The sequence below is a fragment of the Salmo salar genome, chromosome ssa17, assembly GCF_905237065.1.
Source record: "Salmo salar chromosome ssa17, Ssal_v3.1, whole genome shotgun sequence".
NCBI classification, from domain to species: domain Eukaryota; kingdom Metazoa; phylum Chordata; class Actinopteri; order Salmoniformes; family Salmonidae; genus Salmo; species Salmo salar.
Genome location: NC_059458.1, coordinates 81,412,373 through 81,425,903, shown reverse-complemented (window position 1 = coordinate 81,425,903; position 13,531 = coordinate 81,412,373). Strand labels below are relative to the sequence as shown.

The window sequence follows — 13,531 nt, the reverse complement described above, 5'->3', positions numbered from 1 at the left end:
GACTGGACAGACACAGGGAGAGGTTAGACACCACCCATGGCTGGGAGGGGACTGGACAGACACAGGGAGAGGTTAGACATCACCCATGGCTGGGAGGGGACTGGACAGACACAGGGAGAGGTTAGACATCACCCATGGCTGGGAGGGGACTGGACAGACACAGGGAGAGGTTAGACATCACCCATGGCTGGAAGGGTTGTATTGTAGTATTCTTGAACTCTGAACTTGTTCTGAAGAGAATCAGTTTCCAATGATTTTAGAATTTGACTTTTCCATGAAGATGGCAAATGATAATGACAACTGTTGATGAGAATGACAACTGTTGATGAGAATGACAACTGTTGATGACAATGACAACAATGACAACTGTTGTTCTAATATAATTCAAGCCAAAGCCCTGTGTGTCTTAATGGCTCCAGTCCAAGCTATTTGTTATCATACAGGTATATTCTGAGCATTCCCTCTCACCTGTTCATCCAGTAGTACTGCTGTTATTGACCAGTGTTCCACTCAGGGCTGTCCCTCCCTCCCTCCCTCCCTCCCTCCCTCCCTCCCTCCCTCCCTCCCTCCCTCCCTCCCTCCCTCCCTCCCTCCCTCCCTCCCTCCCCCATCTTCTCCCATTCCCTCTCCTATTCCCCTCCCTCTCTTCTCCCATTTCCTCTCCTATTCCCTTCCCTCCCTCTCTTCCTCCCATTTCCTCTCCTATTCCTCTCCCTCCCCCTCTTCCTCCCCCCTCCTCTCATTCCCTCTCCTATTCCCCTCCCTCCCTCGCTTCCTCCCCCTTTCTCCATTCCCTCTATTCCCTCTCCCCTCTCCTCCCATTTCCTCTCCTATTCCCCTCCCTCCCCCTCTTCCTCCCCCTCTCCTCCCATTCCCTTCCCTCTCCCCCCTCTCCTCCCATTCCCTCTCCTATTCCCCTCTCTCTATTCCTCCCCCCTCTCCTCCCGTTCCCTCTCCTTTCCTCTCTCCCTCTCCTCCCATTCCCTCCTTTCCCCTCTCTATTCCTCCCCCTCCTCCCATTCCCTCTCCTATTCCCCTCCCTCTCCCCCCTCGCCTCCCATTTCCTCTCCTATTCCCTTCTCTCCCTCTCTTTCTCCCCGCTCTCCTCTCATTCCCTCTCCTATTCCCCTCCCTCCCTCCTTCTCACCTGTTCGTCCAGTAGTTGTAGAATTATTGACCAGTATTCCACTCAGGGCCTGAACCTCGACCCCATACAGTTGTCCTGGTATCAGACCCTGAAAGTCCAGCTCCGTGACGTGTTTGGGGACAGGTCTGGTCTCCAGAAGGTGTCCTCCTTGGGATAGGGACACAGTGTACATGTCCACGTCCCCATCACCAGGGGTCCAGGACACCCTCAGGCTGGCAGCCTGGTCCCCTGGCCGGGCATGGAGGTTCCTCACCTGGCTGGGGACTGGGGGGTTTGAGAGAGAAGGCAGAGAGACAGGAGTGAAGGGAGGGGGGGATGGAAGAGAATGGAGATGGGTCAGAATGTGGCACTCACAATGTGGATCACTTATATATAAATAAGTTGAAGACTGGCCGAAAAACAATGTTGTGTTTTTGCTTTTTAAATTTTTAGATGATGTTCTACAGAATGAAGTGATAACAAAAGGTTATAGTGTTGTTTTAGCTGAAATACCTGTGACAGAAATGCTATGAAACGCAATGGGAGGTTATTTGGAAAACCAACCCGGGCAGCTGCCCACTCTGTTTCCCTACTGACCTGTCCTGCCCTCGATGAACTGCGGTCTCTGGTTGGGTCCGCTGAAGGTGGACACCACGATCTTGTACAGGCGTCCCGGGGTGAGCGAGGCCAGGCGGTGGTCACGGGCCTCGTTGCCCAGGGTTACGGGCGGGTAAACCCGCGTGTCGTTGAAGAGGATCTGGACCTCGTAGTGATCAACATCCCCCAGCGCTGGAGACCATGTGACCACCAGATCACCTGTACCACTGTCACCCAGGGCCAGGCGCCGCACCGCAGAGGGGACTACGGAGACAGTCAAATACAACTTTATTTAAAGATTTCAACTATTCACACTACACCAAAGGGCTCAATGGATTCGTTGGCTGAGGGGAATTTGACCCATAATGCCCACTAGTTTAAGGTTAACTTTGCGCTGCCAAAATGTTACTGAATGTGATCGTAGGTACAATTCCCATGCGCTGAAGTCTAGATTTCACACCTACAAATTCTTCCAAATAAGTTGTATATTGGTTTTCCATGGACTTGGCCACACAGAACACTCAGCAGTACAGCATTTTACTTAAACCTTCTACCAACACTGCAGTAGCAATAGACACAGAATCATAGAATGTAGTTAATAGACTGACATGTTCTCCCGTCAGTAGAAACACTGGACTGGTACTCTCCGCTCCAGGTGCTGACAGTGACCGTATAAAGCCTCCCGGGAACCAGAGAGCTGAACACACAGTCGTTCTGTGACCGCGCCACCGTCTGGTTCTGGACGACCGTGTTGTTGTACTTAATGACCACCTCGTAACGGTCCAAGTCTCCGGCCGCATGACGCCAGTAGACTTTCAGGAAGTCGTCCCTGGCAGAGTGGATGGCGTTGGGGTTCTGGACACTGGAGGGTTCTGGGTAGAGAGAGGGGTAGAAGAGATGTCAAGAGGTCAAGAGGTCAAGAAGGATGTGGGGTGTTTTTCATTAAATACAACACTGTTGTTATTTTAAGAGATACACATTTTCTCCAAAAGATTTTCCTCCAAATGTTCCCTACCAATTTAACAATTTGTTTCCTAGATCACCAGAAAAAAAATCTATATTAACACATTCATCCATGTAACTATATACAGTGAATTCGGGAAAGTATTCAGACCCCTTGACTTTTTCCATATTTTGTTACATTACAGCCTCATTCTAAAATGGAATGAATAGTTTTTCCCCCTCATCGATCTACACACAATACCCCATAATGGAAAAGCAAAAACAGGTGTTTAGACATTTTTGCTAATTTATAAAAAATGTACAACTGGATTAACACATTTAAATAAGTATTCAGACCCTTTACTCAGTTCTTTGTTGAAGCACCTTTGGCAGCGATTACAGCCTTGAGTCTTCTTGTGTATGGTGCAACAAGCTTGGCACATCTGTATTTGGGGAGTTTCTCCCATTCTTCTCTGCAGATCCTCTCAAGCTCTGTCAGGTTGAATGGGGAGCGTCGCTGCACAGCTATTTTCAGGTCTCTCCAGAGGTGTCCGATCGGGTTCAAGTCTGGGCTCTGGCTGGGACACTCAAGGATATTCAGAGACTTGTCCCAAAGCCCCTCCTGCATTGTCTTGGCTGTGTGCTTATGGTTGTTGTCCTGTTGGAAGGTGAAACTTCGCCCCAGTCTGAGGTCCTGAGTGTTCTGGAGCTGGTTTTCATCGAGGATCTCTCTGTACTTTGCTCCGTTCATCTTTCCATTGATCTTGACTAGTCTCCCAGTCCCTGCTGCTAAAAAACATCCCCACAGCATGATGCTATCACCACCATGCTTCACTGTAGGGATGGTGCCAGGTTTCCTCCAGATGTGATGCTTGGCATTCAAACCAAAGAGTTCAATCTTGGTTTCATCAGACCAGAGAATCTTGTTTCTCATGGTCTGAGAGTCCTTTAGGTGCTTTTTGGCAAACTCCAAGCAGGCTGTCATGTGCCTTTTACTGAGGAGTGGCTTCTGTATAGCCACACTAGCATAAAGGCCTGATTGGTAGAGTGCTGCAGAGATGGTTGTCCTTCTGGAAGGTTCTCCCATCTCCACAGAGGAACTCTGGAGCTCTGTTAGAGTGACCATTGGGTTCTTGGTCACCTCCCTGACCAAGGACTTTCTCCCCCAATTGCTCAGTTCGGCCGGGCGGACAGCTCTAGGAAGAGTGTTGGTGGTTCCATACGCCTTCCATTTAAGAATGATGGAGGCCACTGTGTTCTTGGGGACCTTCAATGCTGCAGAAATGTTTTGGTACCCTTCCCCAGATCTGTGCCGCAACACAATCCTGTCTCGAAGCTCTATAGACAATTTCTTCGACCTCACGGCTTGGTTTTTGCTCTGACATGCACTGTCAACTGTGGGACTTTATATAGACAGGTGTGTGCCTTTCCAAATCATGTCCAATCAATTGAATTTACCACAGGTGGACTCCAATCAAGTTGTAGAAACATCTCAAGGATGATCAATGGAAACAGGATGCACCTGAGCTCAATTTCGAGTCTCACAGCAAAGGGTCTGAATACTTATGTTAATAAGGTATTTCTGTTATTTATTTTTAATTAAACCTGTTTTCGCTTTGTCATTATGGGGTATTGTACGTAGATTGATGTGAGGAAATGTTATTTTAATACATTTTTGAATAAGGCTGTGATGAAACAATGTGCAAAATGTCAAGTGGTCTGAATACTTTCAGAACGCACTGTAAACAGAGTGATAGATGGTGATCAAGATGAGGGGCCCAAGAGACGGTGTGTGCATGTGTGTGTGTTGGTTTGTAATGCTTGCATGTGTGTGTGTGTTGGTGTGTGGGTGAGACCTACGTGTACGAGCCGTCACCACCGTGTTGTTCTGGAAGCTGCCGCTGCGGGTTGCTATGGAGACGGTGTACAGCCTCCCTGACTTGAGGGAGTTAAACACACACTCTGGGCTTGCCTTAGAAACCACCAGGTTGTGTACGGTTCTGTCGCGGTCCTTCAGTAGGACCAGGTAACTGTCCACATCTCCGACCGCTGGCTGCCACGACACCCCCAGGAAGTCTGGACGACCGTTGTTACTGACCATAACTTCTCCGACCGCAGCTGGTACTGACGAGAGAAGGAGGGTGGGCAGAGACCGGTCATCGACAGAGAGGACACAGAGACACACATGTTAGAGATAGAAGTCTGGACGACCGTTGTTACTGCCCGTAACCTCTCCGACCACAGCTGTCACTGAGAAGGGACAGAAGGACAAAACGGTTGTGAGGTCGATTGGGTCAAAATCCTTTCGACCCCAAAACTGTGTTGCCTGCTGAGCTAAAGAGTATGGCTTCATGTTGTTTGGCTTACATTAATTACTCCTACAACACAGCATTGATGATTTGAATTGAATCGACTGACTTGATTAAATATGGCATTTAACGTGACATTCAGATACCCAGTGTGACGGGAAAGGTTTAGTTCAAGTGTCCTTTGTTATTATCTCGTTAGCTGAAAGTTAGCCCAAAGTTGTCTGAATGTTATCTGAAAGTGGTGTTTGTTTTCATCAACCCTTGGCCCCCGGACTCTGAAGTTAATTAAAAGGAGGAAGTGGTGGGGCCCAAAATAGCCAGAACTTTCCTGGGGAAGACAATTGAGATCGGACAAGGAAGTCTTTGAACGGGACCTTGGAGAGTTTTTTTTGTAGTTGACACAAAGCTTCCTGAACATTCCAGACATTCTCTTTTGTATTGGAAAACAATATTATATTGCACTCTCTCTCTGAGATAGTATCTTATAATTAAAGTTGGTTAACAATCACCATAACAAAGACACCCACCCTTATACAACACATCTGTAAGTATAGAATAAAGCACACCTGGCCTTCACTATATTACATACACACATATACAGCCGTAATGGACAAGACTACCAGGAAGAACATACAGAACAACCCCCAAAACAAACGCCTGGCTCGCGTGTCGGTCAGTTGATCTTAATGTGGACGATACATTTGAGTAAATGCATAAAGATGAACTGTTCCTAATATTTAACTTACCAGTGCGTCCCTCAGCCACGGCCGGCTTCGACACCATCCCACCACTGACAGTACTGACCACCAGCCTGTAGGAGGCACCAGGCCTGAGGTCACTGAGCTGCAGAGAGGTGGTGTTGGCTGGGACGGTGTGGTTCTGTACTGCCTGGTTGTTGTGGAGGAGCTCCAGGCTGCAGTAGTCCAGGTCTCCAGGGGGGAGTTCCCAGCTGGCCTGTAAACTGTCCACGTGGCCCTGGTTGCTCAGGTGGACACGCCTCACCTCCATAGGTACTGCAGACAGACAGGCTCAGTTACTGTCAGTCTCCATTTGAAAAATTAAGCTTATTTTATCTCAGCAGGCTCATTATTACCCTTTGTGTGTTAGGCTTCATCCGAAGACTCCATTTTGTGAAGAAAATAAACTGAGACAAAGTAAAAACATCTCTGTACATGCTGCCTCAAAGTCTGATTGGATAAATACAGTGTTACCATAGAGATGACTTCAGCTACAAAGGGACAGTATCATTGAGTCCCTCTGATTGGATAAATACAGTGTTACCATAGAGATGACCTCAGCTACAAAGGGACAGTATCATTGAGTCCAACTGATTGGATAAATACAGTGTTACCATAGAGATGACCTCAGCTACAAAGGGACAGTATCATTGAGTCCAACTGATTGGATAAATACAGTGTTACCATAGAGATGACCTCAGCTACAAAGGAACAGTATCATTGAGTTTCTTTGTTTGGATAAATAAAGGTCCTACCATAGAGATGACCTTAGCTACAAAGGGGCAGTCCCTCTGTTTCAGTGTGTTGTGTATAAATATCCATACAGGTGCTATAGCAACCCTCTCACCTGTCCTCCCTAACACCGACACAGAGCTGTTGAGCTCCCCGCTCTTGGTTGTCACGGTGATGGTGAACACGCGTCCGGGCATGAGCACGTTGAAGGTGCACTCCCTCATGTCACGGGTCAGGTCTCTCGTGGCAACCGTGGCGTTGCCATGGCGGAGCTCCACGGCGTAGCCGTCCCTGGCTGAGTTGGGGGCGTGACTCCACAGGGCGCTGAGGGAGGTCTCGTCAGCATGGCGGATATGGAGCTCTGAGACGGGCTTAGGAGCTGGGAGAGAGACAGGGAGGAGAGAGAGAGAGTGGGTGGGTTAGAGTAAGGGAAAGAGAGAAAGAGAGAGAGAGTAAGGGAAAGAGAGAGCGAGAGAGAGAGAGAGACAGGGGGCGGGGTGGATTAAGGGAAAGAGAGAAGGGGAGAAAGAAGGTTTGCAGAAATAGAGAGAATAATGAGATGAAGAGTCATGATGATGTCATGAGTTCTCTTATCATTCTTGCTGATGCCAGCATCTTCCTCCTACTCCATTCAGTTGTTGTGTAGCCTACCCATTCCTCTGTGGCAGTACTCCACAGTGCCTTGCTCCCCAGTGCTTTCCACCATGACCCCAGCCCTGTAGGTCCTCCCAGGGACCAGTCCCAGGCCAGAGAAAGTGTACTCCACCACCCCTTTCTCCACGGTCCTGTTATCCAGAGTCTGGGTCCCATTTAACAGCAGCACCCTGTACTTATCCCAGTCTCCACCAGGGGGAGCCCACATCACCTTCAGAGAGTTGGAGTCATCCAGCTCCACCATAGAGAGCTGGGACACTTTACCTGGGACTGGGACAGAGAGAAGAAGAAAGACCAGTTAAAGGCACAGTCTGGAGTATTTCATTTTGTTCATTTATATTAGCAGCTCTCAAAAGGCAGGAAGTAAGAACCCTTAAGGCGTTAGCATGCTTAAATTCGGGCTGGCGCCTTTCCGAATGAACGTGCTCGCATACTCCCTTAAAAGACCTTTGGTTAAAAGGTCTCTGAATTTCCTTGAGTAGTACAGTCAGTACCTGTTTGTCCATTTTGAGACGCTGTAAATAGTCTAAAAGAATCAAAGCTCAAACTCAAGAAATCTTTCATACATTTTGACATTAGTTGTGTAATTTTACATCTAAGTAAGATGTTCGGTGCAATATTTCTCAATGAAAATATTGGCATAAAAAACAGTCTTCTCTCGTTGAATGACAACAAAGACTTTATTGAAGAATCTCCGCTGTTGACCAATCACCGACGAAGGGTTATAGACTTTGGCCATCGACTTCGGCTTGCCTCCAGAAAAAGAATGTGGTGCCAAAACACCTGAAAAAACCTCACCTAAGAACAAACCCCCTCACCTAACAACAAACCCCTCACCTAACAACAAACCCCCTCACCTAACAACAAACCCCCTCACCTAACAACAAACCCCCTCACCTAACAACAAACCCCTCACCTAACAACAAACCCCTCACCTAACAACAAACCCCTCACCTAACAACAAACCCCCTCACCTAACAACAAACCCCCTCACCTAACAACAAAACCCCTCACCTAACAACAAACCCCCTCACCTAACAACAAACCCCTCACCTAACAACAAACCCCCTCACCTAACAACAAACCCCCTCACCTAACAACAAACCCCTCACCTAACAACAACCCCCTCACCTAACAACAAACCCCCTCACCTAACAACAAACCCCCTCACCTAACAACAAAACCCCTCACCTAATAACAAACCCCTCACCTAACAACAAACCCCCTCACCTAACAACAAACCCCTCACCTAACAACAAAACCCCTCACCTAACAACAAACCCCCTCACCTAACAACAAACCCCCTCACCTAACAACAAACCCCTCACCTAACAACAAAACCCCTCACCTAACAACAAACCCCCTCACCTAACAACAAACCCCCTCACCTAACAACAAACCCCCCACCTAACGACAAACCCCTCACCTAACAACAAACCCCCTCACCTAACAACAAAACCCCTCACCTAACAACAAACCCCTCACCTAACAACAAAACCCCCTCACCTAACAACAAACCCCCTCACCTAACAACAAACCCCTCACCTAAGAACAAACCCCTCACCTAACAACAAACCCCTCACCTAACAACAAACCCCCTCACCTAACAACAAACCCCTCACCTAACAACAAACCCCTCACCTAACAACAAACCCCTCACCTAACAACACACCCCCTCACCTAAGAACAAACCCCTCACCTAATAACAAACCCCCTCACCTAACAACAAACCCCCTCACCTAAGAACAAACCCCTCACCTAATAACAAACCCCTCACCTAACAACAAACCCCTCACCTAACAACAAACCCCTCACCTAAGAACAAACCCCCTCACCTAACAACAAACCCCCTCACCTAACAACAAACCCCCTCACCTAACAACAAACCCCTCACCTAACAACAAACCCCTCACCTAACAACAAACCCCCTCACCTAACAACAAACCCCTCACCTAACAACAAACCCCCTCACCTAACAACAAACCCCTCACCTAAGAACAAACCCCTCACCTAACAACAAACCCCTCACCTAACAACAAACCCCTCACCTAACAACAAACCCCTCACCTAAGAACAAACCCCTCACCTAACAACAAACCCCCTCACCTAACAACAAACCCCCTCACCTAACAACAAACCCCTCACCTAACAACAAACCCCTCACCTAACAACAAACCCCCTCACCTAACAACAAACCCCTCACCGAACAACAAACCCCCTCACCTAACAACAAACCCCTCACCGAACAACAAACCCCTCACCTAACAACAAACCCCCTCACCGAACAACAAACCCCCTCACCTAACAACAAACCCCCTCACCTAACAACAAACCCCCTCACCTAACAACAAACCCCTCAGCTAATAACAAACCCCTCACCTAACAACAAACCCCTCAGCTAATAACAAAACATCACCAAATGTCATCATAATATATGCAGGAACTCTTCTGAACTTTTTCTGCTGGGAAGCATGCAGACGCTTTAACACGACTACACAATGGGCTAATTCTAATCCACTTGATTCATTCATGAATTGTAAACACATAGTTATGATCTTAGACATTATCGAGGCACTCAATGAGCTCTTGCTGAACCCTTAATAACAGAGTGTTTAAATTAAACAGTCACACTTGAGGGGAATTACCATCTCCCCCCCTTTATCCTCTTGGCTTTAATAGCAGAGGCCCTCTTCAACAGGAAGAGTGCTGCTCTCACCAAACTAAAGGCTTCAGTGGTTTTCTGAGAACACTAATTGTTAGCATGTTAGACCAGGGACAAGACGTTTTCCTGACCACGACACAGAGATTGTCCTGGTTTACAGATGTTTTCCTGGTTATGTCTACTGTCACCTGTGTTAGCCGAGGCAGTTGATTGGTTGGAGAGCTCTCCGCTCTTGGTGGCGACAGACACCTGATAGGTCCGTCCGGGTGTCAGCTGGTGGAAGAGGGCCTTTGTGGTGTCAGATGACAGGGTCTTCTCCAGAGGGGTGGTTCCAGACGAGGACAGAGTCACCACTATAGAGTCCACATCACCCTGGGGTTGACTCCATGATGCCCTCAAACTGTCCTGGGTGTTATTGTTCTCTAGCTTCAGGTTGGAGACGGCATAGGGCACTGGAGAGGAAGAGAGACAGGAGGAGAGGGGAGGGAGGGGAGGATAGAGAGGGAAGGGAGGGAGGGAGGGGGGCGGGAGACGGAGAGACGGAGGAGAGACAGAGGGGAGGGAGTGAGAGGTGAGAGAGACAGGGGGAGGGAGTGAGAGGGGAGAGAGAGAGAGAGAGAGAGAGAGAGAGAGGGAGAGGGGAGAAAGAGGGGGTAGAGAAAGATAGAGGGAGAGAGAGAGCAAGGGAGAGGGAGAGGGAGAGCAAGGGGGAGGGAGGGAGAGATAGAAGGGAGAGAGGGGGAGGGAGAGGGAGAGAGGGAGAGAGTGAGGGATAGAGAGGGAGAGAGGGAGAGGGAAAGAGAGAGAGAGAGAGACAAATTCAATCCCTTTTAGACAACTTCTTGGACAAAATGTTTCACTGTAATAGTGAAGGTGTAAACTTCACTATTAGTAGAAAACCTAAACAGTATATTTCACCTCTCAGCTTCCCTATCAAATCAAAAAATGTCAAACAGAAAATCAAAGAAAATGAACAACAATGACAAATGGTTTGATGAAGAATGCAAAAACCTAAGAAAGGAATTGAGAAACCTGTCCAACCAATAACATAGAAACCCAGAAAACCTGAGCCTACGCCTTCATTATGGTGAATCACTAAAACAATACAGAAATACACTACGGAAAAACAAGGAACAGCATGTCAGAAATCAGCTCAATGTAATTGAAGAATCCATAGACTCTAACCAATTCTGGGAAAATGGGAAAACACTAAACAAACAACAACACGAAGAGTTATCTATCCAAAACGGAGGTGTATGGGTAAACCACTTCTCCAATGTTTTTGGCTCTATAACAAAGAGCAAACCGCAAAAACAGAAACAATTATAGCCTAATGTTAACTAGCTAACGTTGAACCTGGTTGGTTATCTACCTGCAGTTTCATGCAGGGTAGTAATGTTATGAGTTGGGATCATGGTTCATTGTTTAGCTAGCTAGCTACGTGTCTAAACAAAAGACTCCACTATGCAAGTAACACTCTGGATAACATGAAAACAGCCTAACCAGCTCCGCTAGGGTGAGTAAAATGGTCAGAGTGAGGTGTTCTCTCATTTGTACTGGAAGTAGCTAGCAAGCTAGCCAACGTTGGTCAGTTAGTTTAGGTGCTTTACTGTCGTTGTGAGGTCAGAACAACCCTACTCCTCGGCCAGAGCGTCCAGTGTGCGCTCTGAATGCTACGAGAGCGAAAATGCTCTGAATATACAAATGGACAATCTGACAATGCTCTGAGTTTACAAATGGACAATCTGACAACGCTCTGAGTTTACAAATGGACAATCTGACAACGCTCTGAGTTTACAAATGGACAATCTGACAATGCTCTGAGTTTACAAATGGACAATCTGACAACGCTCTGAGTTTACAAATGGACAATCTGACAACGCTCTGAGTTTACAAATGGACAATCTGACAATGCTCTGAGTTTACAAATGGACAATCTGACAATGCTCTGAGTTTACAAATGGACAATCTGACAATGCTCTGAGTTTACAAATGGACAATCTGACAATGCTCTGAGTTTACAAATGGACAATCTGACAACGCTCTGAGTTTACAAATGGACAATCTGACAACACTCTGAGTTTACAAATGGACAATCTGACAATGCTCTGAGTTTACAAATGGACAATCTGACAAGGCTCTGAGTTTACAAATGGACAATCTGACAAGGCTCTGAGTTTACAAATGGACAATCTGACAGCGCTCTGATTTACAAATGGACAATCTGACAACACTCTGAGTTTACGAACGCCCAGAGCACACTCTGGTACCCGTAGTATAAACCAGCCTTTAGTCTTGAAATACATGGCCTCACATGTGAATCCTTAAAGACATGGGTGAGGCTATGGCTTTGGAGGTTGTGGACAATGCTGAATGGGTGTAGACAAAGAAGAGCTCTCCAGTAGACGAACCAAAACATTCAAGAGCAATGTTTTCAAAAAGTGAGGTTAAGAGTTGATCAACTTTCAAAGCAGAATTACTTTCCCAATGTTCCTCAACTGCAGCGTATGATATGATCAGGAATCAAGTGCAGGCCGTGTGACGTAACGATGTGGAGACAAGTACAAAGAGGTGAAACAGATCAGGGCGTGACAGATATACCATTTTATAGCTCCGAGCCTCTACTTTTATGCAATGTAAAAAAAAAACACAATTTCAAATTTTGCTACATAAGACCGAATCAAGTCGGTCGGTCACATATGTGTGACTGTCCTTGTCTATCAGTGTGTCAGTGTTTTGTGACTTATCGTGTTTCATGTTTTTTTTGGCCCCCAGGAAGAGTAGCTGCTGCTTCTGAATAAGCTAATGGTGATGCTTATAAACCAATAGATAAAGTCAGCCTAAGTCGGAGGTTTACGATGGCTGAATATATTGTGGAAAATTCACACCGATCCTGGACAGTTAAAGACTGACACAGGCTTGGTTGGGTAGGGACTCTGTTGGGAAGGAAACAGGCTTGGTTGGGTAGGGACTCTGTTGGGAAGGAAACAGGCTTGGTTGGGTAGGGACTCTGTTGGGAAGGAAACAGGCTTGGTTGGGTAGGGACTCTGTTGGGAAAGAAAGCAGGCTTGGTTGGGTAGGGACTCTGTTGGGAAAGAAAGCAGGCTTGGTTGGGTAGGGACTCTGTTGGGAAGGAAACAGGCTTGGTTGGGTAGGGACTCTGTTGGGAAAGAAAGCAGGCTTGGTTGGGTAGGGACTCTGTTGGGAAGGAAAGCAGGCTTGGTTGGGTAGGGACTCTGTTGGGAAAGAAAGCAGGCTTGGTTGGGTAGGGACTCTGTTGGGAAAGAAAGCAGGCTTGGTTGGGTAGGGACTCTGTTGGGAAGGAAACAGGCTTGGTTGGGTAGGGACTCTGTTGGGAAAGAAAGCAGGCTTGGTTGGGTAGGGACTCTGTTGGGAAAGAAAGCAGGCTTGGTTGGGTAGGGACTCTGTTGGGAAGGAAACAGGCTTGGTTGGGTAGGGACTCTGTTGGGAAGGAAACAGGCTTGGTTGGGTAGGGACTCTGTTGGGAAAGAAAGCAGGCTTGGTTGGGTAGGGACTCTGTTGGGAAAGAAAGCAGGCTTGGTTGGGTAGGGACTCTGTTGGGAAAGAAAGCAGGCTTGGTTGGGTAGGGACTCTGTTGGGAAAGAAAGCAGGCTTGGTTGGGTAGGGACTCTGTTGGGAAAGAAAGCAGGCTTGGTTGGGTAGGGACTCTGTTGGGAAGGAAAGCAGGCTTGGTTGGGTAGGGACTCTGTTGGGAAGGAAACAGGCTTGGTTGGGTAGGGACTCTGTTGGG

The 13,531-nt window shown here is 47.4% G+C and overlaps 1 protein-coding gene across 1 annotated transcript in view; it reads right to left on the bottom strand.

Moving 5' to 3' along the window:
- LOC106596602 (receptor-type tyrosine-protein phosphatase beta) overlaps positions 1-13,531 on the bottom strand; it is a 159,319-nt gene that overhangs the window by 128,396 nt on the left and 17,392 nt on the right. The window contains exons 4-11 of the mRNA XM_045700228.1: positions 9,948-10,211; positions 7,095-7,367; positions 6,559-6,822; positions 5,721-5,987; positions 4,526-4,789; positions 2,332-2,595; positions 1,724-1,987; positions 1,148-1,411 (exon numbers count right to left, since the gene is read on the bottom strand). Coding sequence (XP_045556184.1) covers positions 1,148-1,411; positions 1,724-1,987; positions 2,332-2,595; positions 4,526-4,789; positions 5,721-5,987; positions 6,559-6,822; positions 7,095-7,367; positions 9,948-10,211 — 2,124 coding nt within the window. The remainder of the gene's footprint in view (positions 1-1,147; positions 1,412-1,723; positions 1,988-2,331; positions 2,596-4,525; positions 4,790-5,720; positions 5,988-6,558; positions 6,823-7,094; positions 7,368-9,947; positions 10,212-13,531) is intronic.